Source organism: Leptodactylus fuscus, chromosome 10 (genome assembly GCF_031893055.1).
Source record: "Leptodactylus fuscus isolate aLepFus1 chromosome 10, aLepFus1.hap2, whole genome shotgun sequence".
Classification (NCBI taxonomy): domain Eukaryota; kingdom Metazoa; phylum Chordata; class Amphibia; order Anura; family Leptodactylidae; genus Leptodactylus; species Leptodactylus fuscus.
In genome coordinates this window covers 6,548,643-6,571,234 of record NC_134274.1, presented here as the reverse complement: position 1 = coordinate 6,571,234, position 22,592 = coordinate 6,548,643, and the positions used below count along the sequence as shown (strand labels likewise).

Here is a 22,592-nt window from a genome sequence, read left to right as displayed (position 1 = left end):
TGTGTATTATCTCTTCCTGGAAACCAATATGGCATCTCGATCCACACAGATTCCTTGACTGGTTATTTGTACAGTCATGAACTCCATGTTCCCATATTGTCCCATTAGTAAGTAAATTTAGGAAAGGCGCAAAGCAAAATTGGGTCCCCTGTAATGATTTCTTGTTGCTCCAGTCTATTCTGTAGATCTGACATGTTAGCCGCTCTCTGGAGCAGGGTTTGCCAAGCAGGATTCCCAGGGGTTATCCCTGCTCCTGCCTACAGCCTTCCAGGGGACCCCTTGTGTCCTACATAATGGCGCACTTGACCTCCTGGAGGCTGAAGGGGAAGCAGAGGCCGCCGAGGGCAGGAGCAGGGAACGGTAAGTAAATAGCGGCCATTACCTGCTGGAATAAAAAAACAGCAAGAGTCTGTCCAGCCCCCATAGGATCGCAGGCCCTGTGGGGTGCACTTACTGCACGGGTGGCCTATAAAGGGAGCACATACGGCACGGGGCTAATAAAGGGATAGTAAAGGGGGTGCATTTACCGTGTAGAGGTCAATACCATGTGCGGGCCAGTAAAGGTTGTGTTATATAAATGTATACACACATACGGAAAAAAAAAAAAAAAATATATATATATATATATATATATATATATATATACACACACACACACATATATATATACACACATATATATATTTATACACGTACACACATATATATATATATATATATATATATATATATATATATATATATATATATATATATTTATACACACGTACATATATACACACAGCCTTTGATTTCCTGGCTCTTGTCCTCCCATTTGCAAACTGCTTTGCATTTAAGCATTTAACTCCAAATCGGCTTTTAGCCTCATTCCTTCTCCTCCTCCATCCCCCTCCCCTCCCTCCTTTCTCCCCCTCCCCGGAGTGCGCTCTCATACCTCTGCAGTGTACAGGCAGGACTCACAGGGCAGGTGGGAGCAAGTGACAGCAGTGACAGCCGAGGAGTAAGGAGGAGACAAGAGTCAGGGGCAAGACAGGGAACCAAAGAGGGGGTCAAGGCGAAATCACAAGAAGTGAGACAAGACCAGAAAGGACCTAGGAGAAGGTCCATAGGAGACACCTGAGGAGCAACCTGCGAGGAGGACCAGCCCAAAAGTTTCATGATAGAAGAGTAGTAGAGAGGAGCAGAGTCAGAGCCAGAGAGAAGAGGGATCCGTCAGCCTCAGGTAAGATGTCCGGCAGACATATGACGGGACACGACGGCTCTTCTATATGGACAGTCAATGGAGATATGATAGATATGGAGGACATCTACTAACCCGACCATAATACCGTCCTATAATACTCTATATATACAGCACAACGTCCAGCAATGGTCCTGACCCGAGAACAATTCTATTACATTCTATACATAAAACACTACAACTCCTATCATTGTCATATATGGTTCCATTATACTCTGTACACAGATCGCTGCCACGTCTAACATGAGCCCATCACTGGACACCATTATAATACAATTCTATAGGTTTTACATGCAATACCACAACCCCTACTAACCATTCAAAATCATTTAATTTTTTTAATTAATATTCTAATATTCTCTACTCACCATGACCCGACCACTGGAAATGACCGTAATACAGTTGTAGTATCCGCGATTCATAGAGCACTACAACCCCCACATGACCCAATTACTAGACATGACCACAATACTATTCTTCTATTGTCTGCCTATAGAGCACTACAACCCCCAACATCACCAGAATACAATTCTATTCAATTTTATACAGAACACTACACCTCCGTATATGAGCGGGACACTAGATAGGACTGTAATGCACTTCCAGTATCCTCTATACATAGAGCACTACAACCCCCAACATGACCTGATTATGAGACATGACTATATACACTTCTATAGTATTCTATACATAGAGCACTACAACCCCCAACATGACCATAATGCATTACTAGTATCCTATATATCTAGAACAACCTCAAACATCCCAATTATTACACGTGACCATAATACAATTTTTTTTACTCTATACATAGGAAACTACAACCCTCAACATAGTATAACTCTATTCTACACATAGATCACTACAACCCCCAACCTGTCCGACCACTGGGCGTGACCATAAAACAATTCTATTACACTCTATATAGAGAGAGAGTACTACAACTCCCAACATCACCCGACCCCCGGACAAGACAATAATATTATACCATGTACTACAACCTCCAACATGGCCAACCCCCGGACATGACAATAATATAATACTACTACACTCTGTACATAGATCACTACAACCCCCAACATGACCCTACCACTGAGCATGACCATAATACAATTATATTATACCCTGTACTACAACCCCCAACATGGACAACCCCCGGACATGACAATAATATAATACTACTATACTCTGTACATAGAGCTCTACAACCCCCAACATAGTACAATTCTATTCTATACATAGATCACTACAGCCCCCAACATGACCCGACCCTGGACATGACCATAATACAGTTATATTATACCCTGTACATAAGTCAATACAACCCCCAACATGGCCAACCCCTGGACATGACCATAATACAATACTACTATACTCTGTATATAGATCACTACAACCCCCAACATGGCCCAATTATTACACATGACCATAATACACTCATATGATATTCCATACATAGAGGACTACAACCCCCAACATGGCCTAACCACTGAAGATGACCATAATACAATTATATTATACACTACACATAGAACACTACAACTCCCAACGTGGCCAACCCCTGGACATGACCATAATACAATCCTACTATACTCCGTACATAGATCACTACAACCCCCAGCACGACCGGACCCCTGGACATGACAATAACCTTATGGTACTGCTGGATATGGCCTAATATAGCCATTTGGGCCGCAGCATTCTGTAACCTGATTGGCTGTTTCTTCTGACCCAGTATATACCTGTTGTACAGCGCTGTGGAGTATGTTAGCGCTATACGAGAACCTGTCTCTGTGTAGATGTATAACTGGTCTCATGCAAAGCCTCCATGTTGGGCTGAGCTCCTGTCATTTTCCTATGGCTCATGGCTAACGCCGGTGCCTGTGATTTGCATGTGCGCGGTGTCATGGCGGGCTGTTTACCTGCGCCATGTATTTGTATATTTTCTACTTGTCGTGTAGGTTATTAGCGCGCCTAGACAACGTCAGTGTACAGCATGTGTGACACAATGGCCGGACTTGTCCACCTGGACCGGTGATGTCAGCGACATATAGTCCAGGACAATATACGTAAATATTGCCAGCGCTTGTGTTGATCGAGCTCCATAGGCAAACACCAGCTGGAACGCAAATATTTGCCGGAGATCCCTGCCCTCCGGAGCTTACCGTCTAATGGAAAACAGCAACAGCCTTCAAGTGACTGCACTCACCTTTAAGAGTCACTTAACCCTTGTACATACACTATGGAAGCTCTTAAAGGATATCTCCACTCTTACCGAACCTTCACCGCCTCAGTCTATACTTTGTACCGAGTCACTTTGTAAATACTTTGCGTTACCGTTTTTGCACAGATTTTGTGTTATTTGGGGTCTTTTACCTGCTTTCAGTTTTCTGCTGGCAGCCATGACAGACGACTACCGGTGAAGCTCCACCCACTGGTCATGTGACCTAACTGTGTACCTGTCATTAGGACCCCCACAATGCACTACTCTATGGTAGCCGGGCAACAGGCAGACCTGAAAAACATATAATATATATAATATACGACTTGCAACGTATTCAGTGGACCTTCCCTTTAAATAAAAGTCTATAAGTTATATACATTTAACTCATGTTGTATGCCAATCAGTGGAATCCTGTCAGCTGATTGGCCAGTAGGGATCACCTGACTGGCTCCAGGTCACGCAAACAAAATTAAAGGGGTTGTCCATGATAAGAAAAAAATGGCTGCCTTCTTCCAAATCCAGCGCCACCCTCGTGCACAGATTGTGTCTGGTATTGCACCCTGGCCTCAGACACACCTTGTGCAAAGTAGCCGAGTTTTTCCAATCCTGGACAATCCCTTTAATTTTGTTTGCGTGACCTGGAGCCAGTCAGGTGATCCCTACTGGCCAATCAGCTGACAGGATTCCACTGATTTGCATACAACATGAGTTAAATGTATATCAATTCTGGAATAGGCAGGTACGTGGGTTGTTACCTAGCTTTCTCGGAGTCCTGAGTGGCATCCGTGGTATTGGCCGCCATTTTGGGACTTATTTACAATGGAAGACAAGGTTATGAAGGTGTCTAAAAGAGAAACCTCAGTGTTGCCTGTGGCAACCAATCACAGCGCAGCTTTCATTTCTTACAGGGCGTATAAAATATGAAAGCTGCGCTGTGATTGGTTGCTATGGGCTACAGGTTGTACTATCCTGATTCTAAGGGGCTTCATTATATAAACCCCGGCCTGATGTCACCGACCCTAAAAATCAATGAACCCCAGGGAGCTCCAAGAGCGCAGGAAGGCGAGATATGGGGCGCTGTATGCAAGGTCCGCACACTGTACTACATGTCATAGTCCGAATAGTGTGAAGGGAACGATGCAAACAGCGTCTCATAGCTCAGCTTCCGGCCATGACGGGGGTCTGACCGCTCAGATCACATAGAGAATAAGAAAAACATGGCTGTTTTCCAAAAACAGCGCCACACCTGTCCACAGGTTGTGTCTGGTATTGCAGTTCAGTCCCATTCAATTTATTGGAAATGCAGTACAAAAAAAAATTCGGCCATGTCCTATTTTTTTTTACCGTTTCCAATGGAGTCAAATCTATGAGTGACCATATAAACCCCTCACATGCAAAATGTCCATTTGTTGCTGCTGCTTTGTTCTCCGGTCATGTAAATGTAGGTTTAGGCTGGGTGGGGGTCCCAGTATTTGGTAGGAATAACTTCTAAACTTGGCACAACCCCTTTAAGTACCTGCACACCTGACGGGATGGCCGGTATTAGAACAACATGGCTGCTGCGGAGCTGTAATGCCAGACATAACCTGTGGACAGGTGGGGCGCTGTTTTAGTAATAACATGACCATGTTTTTCTAATCCCGGAAACCCGTTTAGGATCAAATGACAATTTTTTTTTTCCATTTCCAAACCAATGATTACCCCTCGAAATAGTCACGGACCTCTGAATTATGGCAATGAGGTGCCAATTCTGTCCAAAAACTACCCCGTTTCTACCCCCCTTGTATGGCAGTTACTACACTTTTGTGCCATCTTGCTCCATAACTCTAAAAGGTTTTCACAAAAAGTTAACTCTATACAGTCTCCTAAAGTGTTCCTATATTAAGAATGTATTACAGAGGCAGCAGAGCTGATATTGTGACGCATCAGAGCTGATATTGTGGCGCAGCAGGATAATATTGTGGCGCAGCAGAGCTGATATTGTGACGCAGCAGAGCTGATATTGTGACGCAGCAGAGCTGATATTGTGACGCAGCAGAGCTGATATTGTGACGCAGCAGAGCTGATATTGTGACGCAGCAGAGCTGATATTGTGACGCAGCAGAGCTGATATTGTGGCGCAGCAGAGGTGATATTGTGGCGCAGCAGAGGTGATATTGTGGCGCAGCAAAGGTGATATTGTAGCATAGTAGTGCCAATATTGTGATGCATCAGAGTTGATATTGTAGTGCAGCAGAGACGTTATTGTGACGTAGCAGAGCTGATATTGTGGCGCAGCAGAGGTGATATTGTGACGCAGAAGAGGTGATATTGTGACGTAGCAGAGGTGATATTGTAGCATAGTAGTGCCAATATTGTGATGCATCAGAGTTGATTTCTGACAGTGAGGGTAGTGAGAGAGTGGAATAGGCTGCCACGGGAGGTGGTGGGCGCTCCATCAATGGAAATCTTCAAGCGGAATCTGGATAAACATATAGCTGGGATGATTTAGGAAAACCTGCACTCGCAGGGGGTTGGACCCGATGGCCCTTGAGGTCCCTTCCAACTCTACCAAAAAAGAAAAAAAAAAAAAAAAAAAAAGAAAAAAAAAGATATTGTAGTGCAGCAGAGACGCTATTGTGACGCAGCAGAGCTGATATTGTAGCGCAGCAAAGTTTATATTGTGATGCAGCAAAGTTTACATTGTGATGCAGCAGAGCTTATATTGTGACGCAGCAGTGTTGATATTGTGGTGCAGCAGACTGATATTGTAGCGCAGCAAAGTTTATATTGTGATGCGGCAGAGGTGATATTGTAGTGCAGCGAATTTTATATTGTGACGGAGCAGAGATGATATTGTGACGTTTCTCACAGCGATCTCACAATGTTTTATCATTCGGCCGTGTTATATTTCCCCCAGCCATCCCCATACATATGTGACAAGTTGAGCTCTGCTACATCCCCTGCTGCCCCTGATCCTCCCGGTCCCCTCTTGCTGCGCTGCAGATTAGTCTTTGTCTCACTGTTACGTGACGTCTGGCATCGCATACACTTCTTCGTATCACACCAGTCCCTGCATTTGCAGCTTTAGGAAATTGCGAAATTCATTTATCTGCTTAAAGAGGCAGAGAGGCCGCCATCTGTCCGGTCTTGACAGCGTCATAGTGAAAGTTTAGCCGACATTGGAGAAAACTCAGATTTTTTTTTTTTCTTTAAATAAGCTGCAACCAAATGGCGAAAAGCGGCGTCAACAAGCGATGAAAGCAGCGGTGGCGGCGGCAACAGAAGCGATAGCTGAAAACACGGGTGATGGACAGGAGGGGGATTTGGTAATTAATGCTGGATTTATCCGGGAGCGACTGATGCCGTCCGGGCGCCACTTCCAGGAAAAATTGAGAAGAGAAAATTAAGAGGCTCAGAAACAAAAGACTAAAGAGGTCGCGTTTACTAGAGAGGCGGCGAGCGCAGCGCCGGGACCAGTGTCTGTACCGGGGGATGGAAGGCCAATGACCAACTGGAATGGAGAATAGATTTTTGTGGAATTTTTGGAATGAATTCTAAAGGGGGTGCAGACTTTTGCAAACAACTTTGTACGGCTGCAATGCATCTAATATAAAAGACAGAGCAATCATAACGCATTTCTTAAAGGGCGTGGAGAGTTTTGCAAACAGCAAAAAGTAAAACATCGAAAGTAAAACATAAAGTAACCAGGAGGTGTTTATTTATAAAAATAAAATAAAAAATTCCCTAGCATTTTGTGTATACAGGACAATCAAAATCCAGGATTTTGTAAAGGGTGTGTAGAAATTTTTTTTTTATTATTATTATGGCTGCAATGAAGCGAAAATAAAAGATGGAGATATTTTTGAATGAATCCTTTTAAAAAAGAAAAATAAAACTTTTGTATAGACCATGAGTTACATGGTAACAGACTACCAACGAGCCCTATGTGTAGTCAGATCCTGACCACGTGTTACTTGCTTGCACTACTTTTGAGCAGAATCCGCACGGACCTCATTATAGTCTATTTAGGGGGTCCCCAATCTGACTCCCCGAACACAAACCCCAATGCTGATGTGAACCGGGCCTTAGGCATGAAGACCCCCCCCCCCCCCGGACGGAATACAATCGCAACAGTTAAAGCACACTGACCCCATAGACTATTATGGGGGTCCGTGTGCTTGCTGCACACGAATTGCCGTGCGGGCACTGTGTGGCAAGCACATGGACCCCATTATAGCCTATGGGGTCAGTGTGCTTTAACTGTTGCGATTGTATTCCGTCCGGGAGGGGGGTCTTCATGCGGACTCCTTCCGGACGGAATACAAACGCTAGTGTGAACCGACCCTTATATTAGATGCAGTGCAGCAATAAAATATTTGGATGCAAAAGTATACACACCTTCTAGTTTTAGCCACAGCTCTGGTCAAATTTTATTTTTCTTACCCCCGTGTGGGCAGGAATTATTCTTACAGGAGACATTTTTGTCACTTTTTTAATTCTGCAGTTTCTGCACCGTCCTATACATGGGGGGAAAAAATTAGGAAATCGGCACCAAGTATAGAGGACATAGAAAGGGGTGTAAGTAGGAAGGACCGCCCCCAAAGCAAACTTTTGACTAGAACCCCACATAACACCCCCTTTGCTAGCCTCGACACTGTCAAATGCTTCATTCATTGGCCCCCACGCTGCACCCTTTATTGCCCCTACACACACACATCACAGGCACCCAAACCATATAGTGCCCCCGCAGATGCTGCCACGTCCTGGATTACTTGAAGAGTTAATGGACGATTTTCACAGACCCATCCCTGCTCCTGTCCGCGGCCACGTCTGCTTAGTCCTCCAGTCCTCCTGGCACCGGACAGCATCGCAACACGACGTTCCGACGGCCATTGACAGGGAAAATTGGTCATTACCTACTGGAGTAATCCAGCATGTAATGGCCTATTAAAAACTAAAAAGCATCGGGGAGCCAGGCCGGGCCCCCTAATGTCATGGGCCCCATAGCAGCTACCAGGGACTTACATTCAGAATCCATGCCTAGAAAGCGGAGTATAACACAATGTACGGAAATAATATCGCACCGCTCATCGCCCTCCGCCCCCCCCCCAGATAGAGCGGTCTCAGATCATTGTAACCAAAGGTGCCCAAATATTTTTACATTTCGGAGATTTTTCCTCGTTATATATAGTAATAGGGATATGGCGCCTGTACTAATGAGCTGGGGGAGGGTCCGTCAGGGGATTTCCAGGCCATATTAACAATCTTCCTTTCGCAAAACAGGGTAAACAGTTTACTAAAATAGCCCTCAATCGCGTCATTTATTACACCCAAGGGACACGACTGGGGTGTAAACACCCGGGGGAAATCAAAGTGTTCACGTAGGAAGGAGATTACGAGGAAACCTTAGGACAAGATCAAACACAGTGTAGATACGTGCCAACGAAACTGTTAGTAGAGGTGGTGGCTTCACCCCACATAGTCATAGCGGGGTATAGTATATACAATGGAGGAACCAGGACTGGGTGAGGAAGACTCTTGTGTCCACTAGAGTGACAAAAATGGAGGATTCAACCTCCCTCCAATCATGTCGGGGACCCAACCCCATCATATAGGCAGGGAATAGCAGAACTGAACTAGTTGTAGGATTGGGTTTGGGGAGATCCTCCAGTTTAGAGACGTTCAACTCTGGAACAAGACAAGCAATGGGGGGTAATGAAAGAAGGGACGCCATGCTCGGAGAATGGGGAAAGGGTCCGGATATCCATGGAGAGGAATTGGTTTAGTAATATCAGCCAGCCCTCATCCACAGCGCCTCCCAAAAGTGTGTCCATAAGGGGGTCCTCGGGAAGGTCAGGGTAACAGAATTCCCTTTTCATAGTAGCAAGAGCCCCCTGCCAAGATAGGGCAACAGTTATCGGAGCCAACTCCCTACATGGCGGTGTATATCTATATGAGAAGGTCATCTCGTATTGATGGGGTGCAGCTATAGGAGGTACAAAGACAGCAGTCGTTACTGGCCCTGGAGGCCGAGGGGGCGCAGTGACCTCTCTACAGCAGAAAATGGCCGCCCTGTTACCCATTTTGCACTGGGGCTGAGGAGCTTCATGTTACGTTTCTGCAGGACCTTGGAGGGCCCAACACAAGCGGTCAGGAATTGTACCCGGATTCGGATAAAGGATCCCACAGTTGCCCGGCTGTTGGTTCTCCAGTGTACGGCAACGGCTGCGTCGCAACTCACAAGAGCGCAGAACAGCAGCTGTAATATAAATGAGGACTCCATTCACTAAGCTGCCTGTGGGGCTATACTCCAAGGATCTGCACCCCAAAACCCATGGAACTCACTAACCCACCACTGCGGGTATATATGAATACATAGTGTACCCAAAATATACATTGCAGCACTGCTAAGCACCTGCACGGCAGAATGTATGTCTAACAGTGCAACATAAGAGAACGCACCAGGGAAGCCACTCCAGATATCTACGCTGGGAATGTCGCGGTCCATTACTGCCACTCTACACCTTGAAGGTCTTCAGGGGCATTTGACACCATTTGATTGTGGCCACTGCCCGACTCACCATCCCTCTCCCCTCATCCCCCAAGCTACACTTACTGCTTATCTTCTATTGTGCTTCAGAGCTGCACTTCACGTTCCACCTACTTATCTCTACAGAGTTTTCAGTCTAGTTTTGCACTTTCCAGAAAACGGCCTTAGGTGGGAGACTAATGGTGGGAGTCCAGAATTCGTCTGTGTCCCTGCTTTGTAAGTCTGCACTCCCAGTGTCGCGTCCATTGGCTGTGCAGTGGGGGGTCTCTTTGGTGCCACCTAATGGGGTCTTTGCATGCTACAACCTGACACCTGGTAGTCACACAGAGCAGGATGAGGTATTCCTGCACCTTAGAGCATTTCATCCATGAGTTGCAATCCCAGAGCGGAGCCAGGCTACTGCAACGTGCGCCTATGAAATGGTTCCTGTGAGTGTCGAGGGCGATGACTGTGTGCACCCTGGGACCGTCGCTCTCACGCTATAAGACGTCTTCTATTCCTGTCACGTCAACTACCGATGTTGCAGCCAAGAAATACAACATGACTACATGGATTAGGCCTCGTGCACCAGTTTTCTGGAATTTAAGGCATAAAATAAAGTTGAAAATTATATGCAAAATGGGCTGTTGAACAAAAATGTGTGATTTTTTTCACTTTGCCCCTTACATATTACTTTCACATAAGTATTGGGACATGTTGCAAAAATGGAGGTGGATTGTAGACAAATTAATAAAATATTAAAACATTCGCAGAAATATTGTCAAAGCAGCTCAACTATTTCCAGCCTTCCAGGGACTAGGGCACTAAACGTGCCGGTTTCTGATCACCCATGCAGAACAGCACAGGGACAAGCCATTCCTTGCGCCATCCGGCCCCAGTGCTCAAATTAAATGGTTAAACTAGGCAAATCCATGGAGTCTTAAAGTGCACAATTTGCATAGTATTAATGGAGCACCCTGCCGTTGCGTGCCGTCCACCTCGGCTTAGTTCACTTGTTTTGACTGAGATGAATGCAGGATAGACCTAGGCAGTCACTCCATTAGCATACGTGTCATAGACACAAACATGGTCCGGACCCCCACCCATCTCACATACACAACCTAGGATAGCTCATCGACATTATATTCCTGCCACATCTCTGTAGGACATGAGACGGAATCTATCCATCTTCTCAGCCAAACCGTCCAAAAATGTCCAATGTTAGGCATGGACCCCGCCAATGGTGGTCTGTCTTGTACTTCTAGGTACTGTTCTTTACATGGCATATTTTCCAACAAGATTGGTGACTCTCTAAGTCAAGAAAACATCCCCGCTCATCTGGGGAATATATTGGCACAGATCTAGATTTCCATGGACAGCTGTATTTGCCACCTTGTTTGGACATACCCGTAGTCCAATGGCATGACACTGGTTAGGCAAACAAATTACTGGTCACCAAGAATTAGGGCACTAACCCACTGAACAAAAGGGACTATTGTACCAAGCCAATAGCACAGGAACGAGCAGCAGAGACTACCACACTAAACCATTGGACGCCAGGGACTAGGGCTCTAAACCAATAAAGTAATAAGTAACTGGACATAGGGACTAATTCACTAAACCACTGGACACCAAAGACAAGGGCACTAAATCAATGGACACAAGGGTTGTAGACCATTGGACGCCGGGGATAAGGGCAATAAACCAAAAGAGTTAAACTATTGGACATCAGGGACTGAGAAACTAAGTTGGTGAGATAGTGAACATAAGAGGCACTAAACCAATCCACACCAGTAACAGGGCATTGGGGCAACAGAACCTTAGGAACATGGGACTAGGGCATAGAGATGAGAGAACACTGTTCGGATCAGCCGTTCCGAACAGCACGCTCCCATAGAAATGAATGGAAGCACCTGGCACGGCGACCAGCCGCCGACAAAGTGTACGTGCCAAGTGCTTCCATTCATTTCTATGGGAGTGTGCTGTTCGGAACGGCTGATCTGAACAGTGTTCGCTCATCTCTACTAGGGAACTAAACTACTGAACACCAGAGATAAGGGCTATAGACTAATGGACACCAAGGAAAAGAGCACTGAACCAGAATGAGCCGATTTCACAAACACTTAAAATGAGGGAATTAATTTTGCACAAATGATTCAGTCTTCTCTGCGGATAATGTAAATGTCTCTACCTGATCATAGATCGATATCTGTTCTTCAATCTCTTCCCCAATCTATGACTATCTTCACATTTTTCTTCCCTCTTTGTCTCCACAGAGTTGTCAAGATGGGGGAGCTTGAGGAGCTACGTCAAGAAGCAGAAGCTCTGAAGAAGCAGATTGCGGTAAATCTTGCCACCCTTGACTTTACATGAGGCTGTCCGTATACTTTATATAGCCATCAGCCAAATGCTCTCTTGGGCCAGCGGCTGTTCTTCCCGACAAACCCTTTGACTTGGCACTGCCAAGCTGAGGAAGAAGAGAGTAAGGGTTTTCCAGACTTCCCAGTGGACAAAGGATCAGACATGCTGATATCCAACATGTCTGATACTTTCTTCTCATTATACCTACTATTGTCGGAGGAGTCCAGATACCTCCAAACAAATTAGATAGTTGTCTGGAACCAAATTTATTTTACTTGTCTGCTGACACCTTACGCCCACTTTTCTCACAAGGGTGTTCCTTAGACTTCTTTTGGATCCACACAACCAAAAATAGGTTGTGCATGTCTGAAGATAAGGTTTGATTTTTTCCCCCCAAAGATACATCTGGTCCTGTGACAACCAAATTATTCTCCATCATGACTAGTCAATGACCCATCTCCAACAATCCCACGCCCTACATGGTCCCAGCCGAGTCTCCATGGCCATTTGTGGACAATTAAAATAGAACCTCCAGTAGATGGACATTTCCTCTCCAGATGGTCCTCCTCTACTAGTCTGCTGGAGAATATTGTTGATGGTCCTGGGCCTACTATGTTAGGCCATGGATCCTTGTCTATGGTATCACCCAGTAGATTGAATGCCGTCTCTGCGCTCCTCATAGATCTTAATTTTTCACTTTCAGGATGCCAGAAAACAATGCGCGGATGCGACCTTGGAACAGGTTGGTTGTCTTCTTATGAACATCCATATCCATAGTGTTCTAGTAGAAAGTAATGACCGCTGATAACGTCTATCCTCAGATCACATCTGGGATGGAGGTGGTTGGACGTATACAGTTACGTACTAGGAGAACACTGCGTGGTCACTTGGCTAAAATCTATGCAATGCACTGGTCAACTGACTCCAGGTAAGTAGAGAGTATAATAGGATTGTATTATGGTCATGAATGGATACATAGAGCTATACGTAAATTATGGTCTGGTCCGTTGGTCGATCATGTTGGGGGTTGTATTAGGATCTGATGTGTAGGGTGGGGTCATTACTAAAGTGACCACATGGTCTATTCTGTCACCCAGACTCCTGGTCAGCGCCTCTCAGGATGGAAAACTCATTGTTTGGGACACATACACAACAAACAAGGTGAGTCGGAGATAAGTCGCTTTCTACAATCCTCTAAAATAAATCTTGCTTTGTCTGAGATCCCACCGTACGTACACAGATCCCTTTGTAATCTCTATCAGCTTAGACAAAGTATCTAGAAGTGCCTTGTCCCATAAAACAGAGAGATGGCGCTGGTGGAGCTCACGGCCCTTGTGATAGAAGGTCATCATCATGGCTTCCTATTCTTCCAGGTTCACGCTATCCCCCTGCGATCTTCCTGGGTCATGACCTGCTCCTATGCACCCTCTGGTAACTTTGTCGCCTGTGGTGGATTAGACAACATGTGCTCGATCTACAACCTGAAGACACGCGAGGGAAACGTCCGGGTCAGCAGAGAGCTGGCGGCCCACACAGGTCGGTTACTTGAAGGATCTTCTTTCTTCACTCCATAATTGTAGATCTTTCGACTGCAGATCGCCTTCACTTCTTTCTCTATCATCCGCAGGTTATCTTTCCTGCTGTAGATTTCTCGATGATAACCAGATCGTAACCAGCTCAGGAGACACCACCTGGTAAGGGCGGCCATAACCGAGCCAAAAAAATGCCCCTATAAGAGGGAATGTCACGGTGCCTCTAATAAAAGAGGTAGATGACAGGGTCACGTCTGCATTGGTCTCCAGTCTTCTGATCTATCTATCGACGGACACTGGATCCCAAGGGCACCATTGGTTATAATGGGGTCTGTCAGGTGTCCTTTATTTTTAGCCATATGAAAGAGGTTGGGTTTGCCTTCTGAGGGACTCTGGACTGGTGCAGACTGTGTGTTTGGATGTTTGTTCCTCAATCACGCAAAAACGGCTGAACGGATGTGCATGAAATTTGTCACATACATAGATAGGAACCCTGATTAAAACATAGGCTACTTTTTATCCCGGTAAATGATGTCACTACACGACCGAAGTGAAGGAATTTAGGTTCACACAACACTAAAGGACCTGTGATGACGTCATCACAGGTCCTTGAGCCATTCTAGGATAGGATCATGCTAGGCAGTGGGCGGAGTTACACACTATTTGTGGGCGGAGCTATATAGGATGAAGCTGGACAGTGTGAAAACTGAAGAAAATGGAGTCTCATAGAAGATCAGGAGACTATAGAACATACAGGATGTGTGTGGGCAAGAGGAATATATCGGGTGTAGAGTTTCAGTGAGTACTACAGGGAATGTGTTGTTCTGCCTCTGATGGGGGAGGGGGAGAACTCTGGCACATTTCAGCAACATCCATTCAGCCCTTTGTAACACAGAAGCTGCTCAGACAGTCACATGACCAAACCTCTGTAATCACAATTGCCTGATGTAGCAGAGTTTAGGCAGCGCTGTAGCACCCCTCTATAGGCTCTCTATATGCAAACATGTACATACAGCTGGGTATCCTATACATATGCAGCGATGTAGCAGAGCTGAGACGCGGGAGCAGGCTGATCGAACTGTGGCAAATTTCTGCAACATCCCTTCAGCCGTTTCCAACACAGAAGCTGCTCAGACACTGAAATAAGAACACCCCTATAATCCAAATGGCCAGATGTAGCAGAGCTTAGGCAGCGCTGTAGCACAGCTGAGTACGCTTTCCATATGCAGAGATGTACATACAACTGCGCTGCGCATATGCTGCGATGTAGCAGAGCCAAGACGCGGGAGCAGGCTGATCATCCACAACAGAAATTGGCTAAATATACAGTCCTATGAAAAAGTTTGGGCACCCCTATTAATCTTAATCATTTTTAGTTCTAAATATTTTGGTGTTTGCAGCAGCCATTTCAGTTTGATATATCTAATAACTGATGGACACAGTAATATTTCAGGATTGAAATGAGGTTTATTGTACTAACAGAAAATGCGCAATATGCATTAAACCAAAATTTGACCGGTGCAAAAGTATGGGCACCCTTATCATTTTATTGATTTGAATTCCCCTAACTACTTTTTACTGACTTACTGAAGCACAAAATTGGTTTTGTAACCTCAGTGAGCTTTGAACTTCATAGCCAGATGTATCCAATCATAAGAAAAGGTATTTAAGGTGGCCAATTGCAAGTTGTTCTACTATTTGAATCTCCTCTGAAGAGTGGCATCATGGGCTACTCAAAACAACTCTCAAATGATCTGAAAACAAAGATTGTTCAACATAGTTGTTCAGGGGAAGGATACAAAACGTTGTCTCAGAGATTTAACCTGTCAGTTTCCACTGTGAGGAACATAGTAAGGAAATGGAAGACCACAGGGACAGTTCTTGGTATGAAAAAGCACATTTGGACAAGGCAGCTTCATTTTGGAAACAAAAATTGAGTTGTTTGGTTATAAAAAAAGGCGTTATGCATGGCGTCCAAAAAGAAACAGCATTCCAAGAAAAACACATGCTACCCACTGTAAAATTTGGTGGAGGTTCCATCATGCTTTGGGGCTGTGTGGCCAATGCCGGCATCGGGAATCTTGTTAAAGTTGAGGGTCGCATGGATTCCACTCAGTATCAGCAGATTCTTGAGAATAATGTTAAAGAATCAGTGACGAAGTTGAAGTTACGCCGGGGATGGATATTTCAGCAAGACAATGATCCAAAACACCGCTCCAAATCCTCAGGCATTCATGCAGAGGAACAATTACAATGTTCTGGAATGGCCATCCCAGTCCCCAGACCTGAATATCATTGAACATCTGTGGGATGATTTGAAGCGGGCTGTCCATGCTCGGCGACCATCTAACTTAACTGAACTTGAATTGTTTGTCCAAAATACCTTCATCCAGGATCTGATTAAAAGCTACAGGAAGCGACTAGAGGCTGTTATCTTTGCAAAAGGAGGATCTACTAAATATTAATGTCACTTTTCTGTTGAGGTGCCCATACTTTTGCACCAGTCAAATTTTGGTTTAATGCATATTGCACATTTTCTGTTAGTACAATAAACCTCATTTCAATCCTGAAATATTACTGTGTCCATCAGTTATTAGATATATCAAACTGAAATGGCTGCTGCAAACACCAAAATATTTAGAACTAAAAATGATTAAGATTAATAGGGGTGCCCAAACTTTTTCATAGGACTGTAAGCGGCTGAGCGCCAACACCAACCCGCAGACCAGCAACACTTACATAACAGTAACAACCACAACGTGTCCGACGACTGACAACCACAGCACCATCATGATGTGCCAACCCCAGGACCCTCATAACAAAAACTTCTACACAGGGCAGTCAGAATAGACATGGCCGCAGTGTTGCCATAACCATGACCACTACAAGGCGCGTACCTATAGGAGGTGCACAGATAACGTTCACTACCACGTCCCTATAGGTCCCCGCCACATAAAATATATCACTCTTCTAAACGGCACAAGGCAGGGGCCACATTATAGATTTTACAAGTACACCTCTATTCACATGGAAGAATTTGGAGCGGATTCTACCTCAAAATCAGCTCCAAAAACTCCTGAATCTGCCTCCTTTTGTTTTCAATGGGAGACAACGTTGGACTTATGACAGAATCGCTATGGAAACCGCGGCACGAGGCCTCACGCTCGATTAGCCCTTTGTATATGAGGCGAATCAATGAGCGAAACCGTGGCAGAAAGTCTAAGCTCGGGCTCCGTTTTCTTCTGCCGGGTGCACAAGGCCGTATTTGGAGATGGAAGACACAGCAAATGGCTCCCAATATTCTTTGGTGTGACGTTGCCTAATATCGTCTGTGCCAACTATAGTGGCCCCATAACAGTCAGTGGGCACCTCGTTGCCCCCATAACAGTAGCAGCCCGAGCCATAGGGACCCCATAACAGGAACCATCACAGTGCTTCTAGAACAAGCGCCAGTCAGACCTCCATGTTGTCGATCTCACCCATCTTGTTTCCCCTTCAGTGCTTTGTGGGACATTGAGACGGGCCAGCAGAAGACGGTGTTTGTGGGCCACACAGGAGACTGCATGAGCCTGGCCGTGTCTCCCGACTTTAACCTCTTCATTTCTGGCGCTTGCGACGCTTCCGCCAAACTGTGGGACATACGAGAGGGCGAATGCAGACAGACCTTTACCGGACACGAGTCAGACATCAACGCCATCTGTGTGAGTATGAAGGTTGATGGAAAAAAATAAAGAGGGGCGCGCAAATAAAACAAAACCGGGTGACTAACCTGATATCCCCCACAGTTCTTCCCCAGCGGCCAGGCCATATGCACGGGTTCGGATGACGCCACATGTCGCTTGTTTGACCTGCGGGCTGACCAGGAGCTCAGCGTCTACTCTCAGGATAGCATCATCTGCGGCATCACCTCGGTGGCGTTCTCACGCAGCGGCCGCCTCCTCCTGGCCGGTTACGACGACTTCAACTGCAACTTATGGGACTGTCTAAAGTGTGAAAGAGTCGGTAAGTCGGCCTTGATTTCGCCTTAGAATATGACTTTCATCCTCTGGGTTCCTAAGGGCCCGTTCACATCAAAAGTTGATCTTGAGACAGATTCTGCGCCAAATTTTGCCTGAAATTCGAATCCCATTGTTTCCAATGAAAAATAAAGCGGCCTGCTCAATCTTGCTGCAGTTTCGATGGCTGGATCACAATGGAAACCGCGGCACGGTCCTCAAACTCAATTAGACCCGTCAGATATGAGACTAATTAGCGAGACGGAAAGCCAAGGCACGGAACACATTATACAGGGACGGTTTTTGGAGAGGAATTTTAGGATCCTGGTCAGCCGTCCTCTCTGGAACAGCAGAGCTCCTCCATGTTAATCGACAGTCAGACATTTTTTTTTTTTTTAAATGTAGATTGTGAGCCCCACACAGAGCTCACAATGTACATTTTTCCCTATCAGTATGTCTTTTTTTTGGAATATGGGATGGAAATCCATGCAAACACGGGGAGAACATACAAACTCCTTGCAGATGTTTTTTTTTTGCCCTTGGCAGGATTTGAACACCAGGACTCCAGCGCTGCAAGGCTGCAGTGCTAACCACTGAGCCACCGTGTGGCCCCCGACAGTCAGACATCTTGTCAGTCACGTACGTTCCTGGCGACAGCTCTAAAGTTTCTGCTTATGGTAACACCATATCCTGCGGGATTTTTTTTTGCGTTCCACCAAGGATTATTATTTTAGCTTCTTGAATAATTTCGGATCCCTCATAACCACAAAAAAAAAAAAAAAAAATACCGGAACATTTTTTGGGTTGTCACATGCTCCGCTTGCGTTGCATTTATACCCGGCGTGGTCATCACAAGGAGAGTCAGTGAAACCTATCGATTTAGCGGACTCTACTTATTTCCTATTAAGTTATAATGTTGACAGTATCACAAATTTCGTGGCCTCGAATCACATGAACCAGCAACCGCTTCGCTGCACTGTCCCATGAGCACTAGTACAATGGGGGATGGGAATACTATGGCGTATCTGGCCAGCTTCCATAGGACTAACATGCCCAGCGGTGCCCCCAGTATATATGACATGATACGGGCTTCACACCACCACACGGGTCACCTCTGTTCACTCCCAGTCGGCGGCTAGTAAGTCTGATCTTGTGGTGGCCCGGGGGCTTTAGGCCTCATATCAAGACTAACAGAAGGAACGTCCTTGCTGCCCAAAGCAACCAGAGATTGCCATCCTGTCCGATATGATGAGCTTACATTTCCAAATCTGTACTAGGAGGTTGAACCCTGATTGTTTGCTATGGGTAACCAGGAGTCATTTTCGGTCAGACAGATTTGCTATGAAGTCCTTCCTATCAGCCCATTGTGGAGACCTGAGCCTCCAGCATCCTCATTGCATCACAATCCGGCTTCTGGACCATTTAATACCTCACGAGGCGGCCACTTTGTTCTTACACCACGTAGTCACAGTCGCTCTATTCAGCCATCATATGGACACCAGCGAATGTGGAAAAATTCTGTTCACTCCGCCATAATACGTTCCAATATAAAAGGCTTGCAGAGATATTGCCAGCCAAGAAGTCTACTAGATCTTTGGCAACGAGCGCAACCTGTAATTCTTTCTGATCTCTGGAAAAGCTGGGTGCTAATGACCAATATGGCAGCCTCATGCACACAACCAAGTATGGAGGCCAAGAACCTCCCAATAAGGTGGAGAGTCTGATGCTCCGTTCCGATCGTCATACAGCAGATCCTACTCCATTACTTCAGAATTAGGGGAGGGGGGGGGGACCCCCTCACTAAAATCAATGGGGGACGGGTGGCGTTTAGGAGTCATTCTGCTATAAAACCCTCCCCAGCCTGCACACTTGGTCATGGGCACGTAGCTTTAGGCCGGGTTCACACGATGTCTTTTGGCACGTAGACGCCGCGGAAGCTTTTGCGGGCCGTATACGCTCCCATTGTTTTCTGTCACTTTTGCGGCCGCCGCAAAATCACGACCGCAAAATAGCGCCACATATACGGTACCGGCTCCCATTGAAAACAATGGGAGCGTATACGGCCCGCAAAAGCTCCCGCGACGTCTACGTGCCAATAGACATCGTGTGAACCCGGCCTTTGGATGTATTACTGTGATGACTGATCCATTAACGGTGACCTTGATGTGCTCACCCAGCTTTCCCAGAACTAGATAAAACTTTTTAAACAAGTCCTGTCAATGTTCAGTATTTTATCAGTTTTTATTATTTTACAGGCGTCCTCTCCGGGCACGACAACCGTGTCAGCTGCCTCGGTGTCACCTCAGACGGGATGGCGGTCGCTACAGGATCGTGGGATAGTTTCCTCAAAATCTGGAACTGAATTTTTGCAAGATACTACATGCAGCAGATACAGGGGCCCCTAAACTCACCTCCCTAGACCCTCCAGTTCTCAGTGCCCCTGAATATACCCTCATTAGTGTCTTACCCCACCAGCACAGAGCTGCACCAGCATCCCCCCCCCACCATGCCAGGCACCTGTGTGGATTTGCTGTGTGGCACTTGCTAGCTTTGGCAGCGCTGCAGAGGAGTCTCCATTTACAGACAATACAAATGCAACACTGCCACCTAGTGGCTGCTGTACAACACCGCACCCAGACAGTATACAGTGAGCTGATTACTGGAATAGTCCTAGACCCCCCCAATACAGCAGCTGTTACCCCAAATAATTCCTACCTGATCCAACTCCTCTCCCCAACTTTTGTTCTCTACTCCTGCTGCAAGCAACGTTGACATCTGTGTGCAAGTCTACTTAATTTATTTTACTGAAGCCTCTTCCCCTTTTTTCTGTCACTTTTTCAAAGGTTTGTGTTTTATAGAAAGAGGAAAATAAAATCTATTTTAGGTCAAGGCAGCCAAAGATTACGGCATTATTCACACTGGCTGTATGTACATACTGATTCTATTAAATCTCAGGTTTGCAGTCACTTTGGATTGTGTTTATACAGATGTGTGTACGTATCCGATCATGTATATAGGGGGCGGTATTATAGTAGTTGTATTCTTGTACATAGGAGCAGTATTATAGTAGTTATATTCTTGTACATAGGAGTAGTATTATAGTAGGTATATTCTTGTACATAGGAGTAGTATTATAGTAGTTATATTCTTGTACATAGGAGCAGTATTATAGTAGTTATATTCTTGTACATAGGAGTAGTATTATAGTAGGTATATTCTTGTACATAGGAGTAGTATTATAGTAGTTATATTCTTGTACATAGGAGTAGTATTATAGTAGTTATATTCTTGTACATAGGAGTAGTATTATAGTAGTTATATTCTTGTACATAGGAGTAGTATTATAGTAGTTATATTCTTGTACATAGTAGTATTATAGTAGTTATATTCTTGTACATAGGAGCAGTATTATAGTAGTTATATTCTTGTACATAGGAGCAGTATTATAGTAGTTATATTCTTGTACATAGGAGCAGTATTATAGTAGTTATATTCTTGTACATAGGAGGTAGTATTATAGTAGTTATATTCTTGTACATAGGAGTAGTATTATAGTAGTTATATTCTTGTACATAGGAGTAGTATTATAGTAGTTATATTCTTGTACATAGGAGTATTATAGTAGTTATATTCTTGTACATAGTAGTATTATAGTAGTTATATTCTTGTACATAGGAGCAGTATTATAGTAGTTATATTCTTGTACATAGGAGCAGTATTATAGTAGTTATATTCTTGTACATAGGAGGTAGTATTATAGTAGTTATATTCTTGTACATAGGAGGTAGTATTATAGTAGTTATATTCTTGTACATAGGAGCAGTATTATAGTAGTTATATTCTTGTACATAGGAGGTAGTATTATAGTAGTTATATTCTTGTACATAGGAGTAGTATTATAGTAGTTATATTCTTGTACATAGGAGCAGTATTATAGTAGTTATATTCTTGTACATAGGAGGTAGTATTATAGTAGTTATATTCTTGTACATAGGAGGTAGTATTATAGTAGTTATATTCTTGTACATAGGAGGTAGTATTATAGTAGTTATATTCTTGTACATAGGAGCAGTATTATAGTAGTTATATTCTTGTACATAGGAGTAGTATTATAGTAGTTATATTCTTGTACATAGGAGGTAGTATTATAGTAGTTATATTCTTGTACATAGGAGGTAGTATTATAGTAGTTATATTCTTGTACATAGGAGCAGTATTATAGTAGTTATATTCTTGTACATAGGAGTAGTATTATAGTAGTTATATTCTTGTACATAGGAGGTAGTATTATAGTAGTTATATTCTTGTACATAGGAGCAGTATTATAGTAGTTATATTCTTGTATATAGGAGCAGTATTATAGTAGTTATATTCTTGTATATAGGAGTAGTATTATAGTAGTTATATTCTTGTACATAGGAGTAGTATTATAGTAGTTATATTCTTGTACATAGGAGTAGTATTATAGTAGTTATATTCTTGTACATAGGAGCAGTATTATAGTAGTTATATTCTTGTACATAGGGGCAGTATTATAGTAGTTATATTCTTGTACATAGGAGGTAGTATTATAGTAGTTATATTCTTGTACATAGGGAGCAGTATTATAGTAGTTATATTCTTGTACATAGGAGTAGTATTATAGTAGTTATATTCTTGGACATGGGAGGTAGTATTATAGTAGTTATATTCTTGTACATAGGAGTAGTATTATAGTAGTTATATTCTT

The 22,592-nt window shown here is 44.3% G+C and overlaps 1 protein-coding gene across 1 annotated transcript; it reads left to right on the top strand.

Annotated features, from left to right (window-relative positions):
* Positions 1–1,166: 1,166 nt before the first annotated feature.
* On the top strand, positions 1,167–20,815 carry GNB3 (G protein subunit beta 3). The gene is made up of 10 exons (XM_075257610.1): positions 1,167–1,222; positions 12,252–12,318; positions 13,040–13,078; positions 13,158–13,264; positions 13,434–13,497; positions 13,710–13,872; positions 13,964–14,030; positions 17,368–17,569; positions 17,654–17,870; positions 20,119–20,815. Exons 2-10 carry the CDS (start codon positions 12,262–12,264, stop codon positions 20,223–20,225), a joined length of 1,023 nt encoding a protein of 340 aa, XP_075113711.1. The 5' UTR covers positions 1,167–1,222; positions 12,252–12,261; the 3' UTR covers positions 20,226–20,815.
* Positions 20,816–22,592: the final 1,777 nt, after the last annotated feature.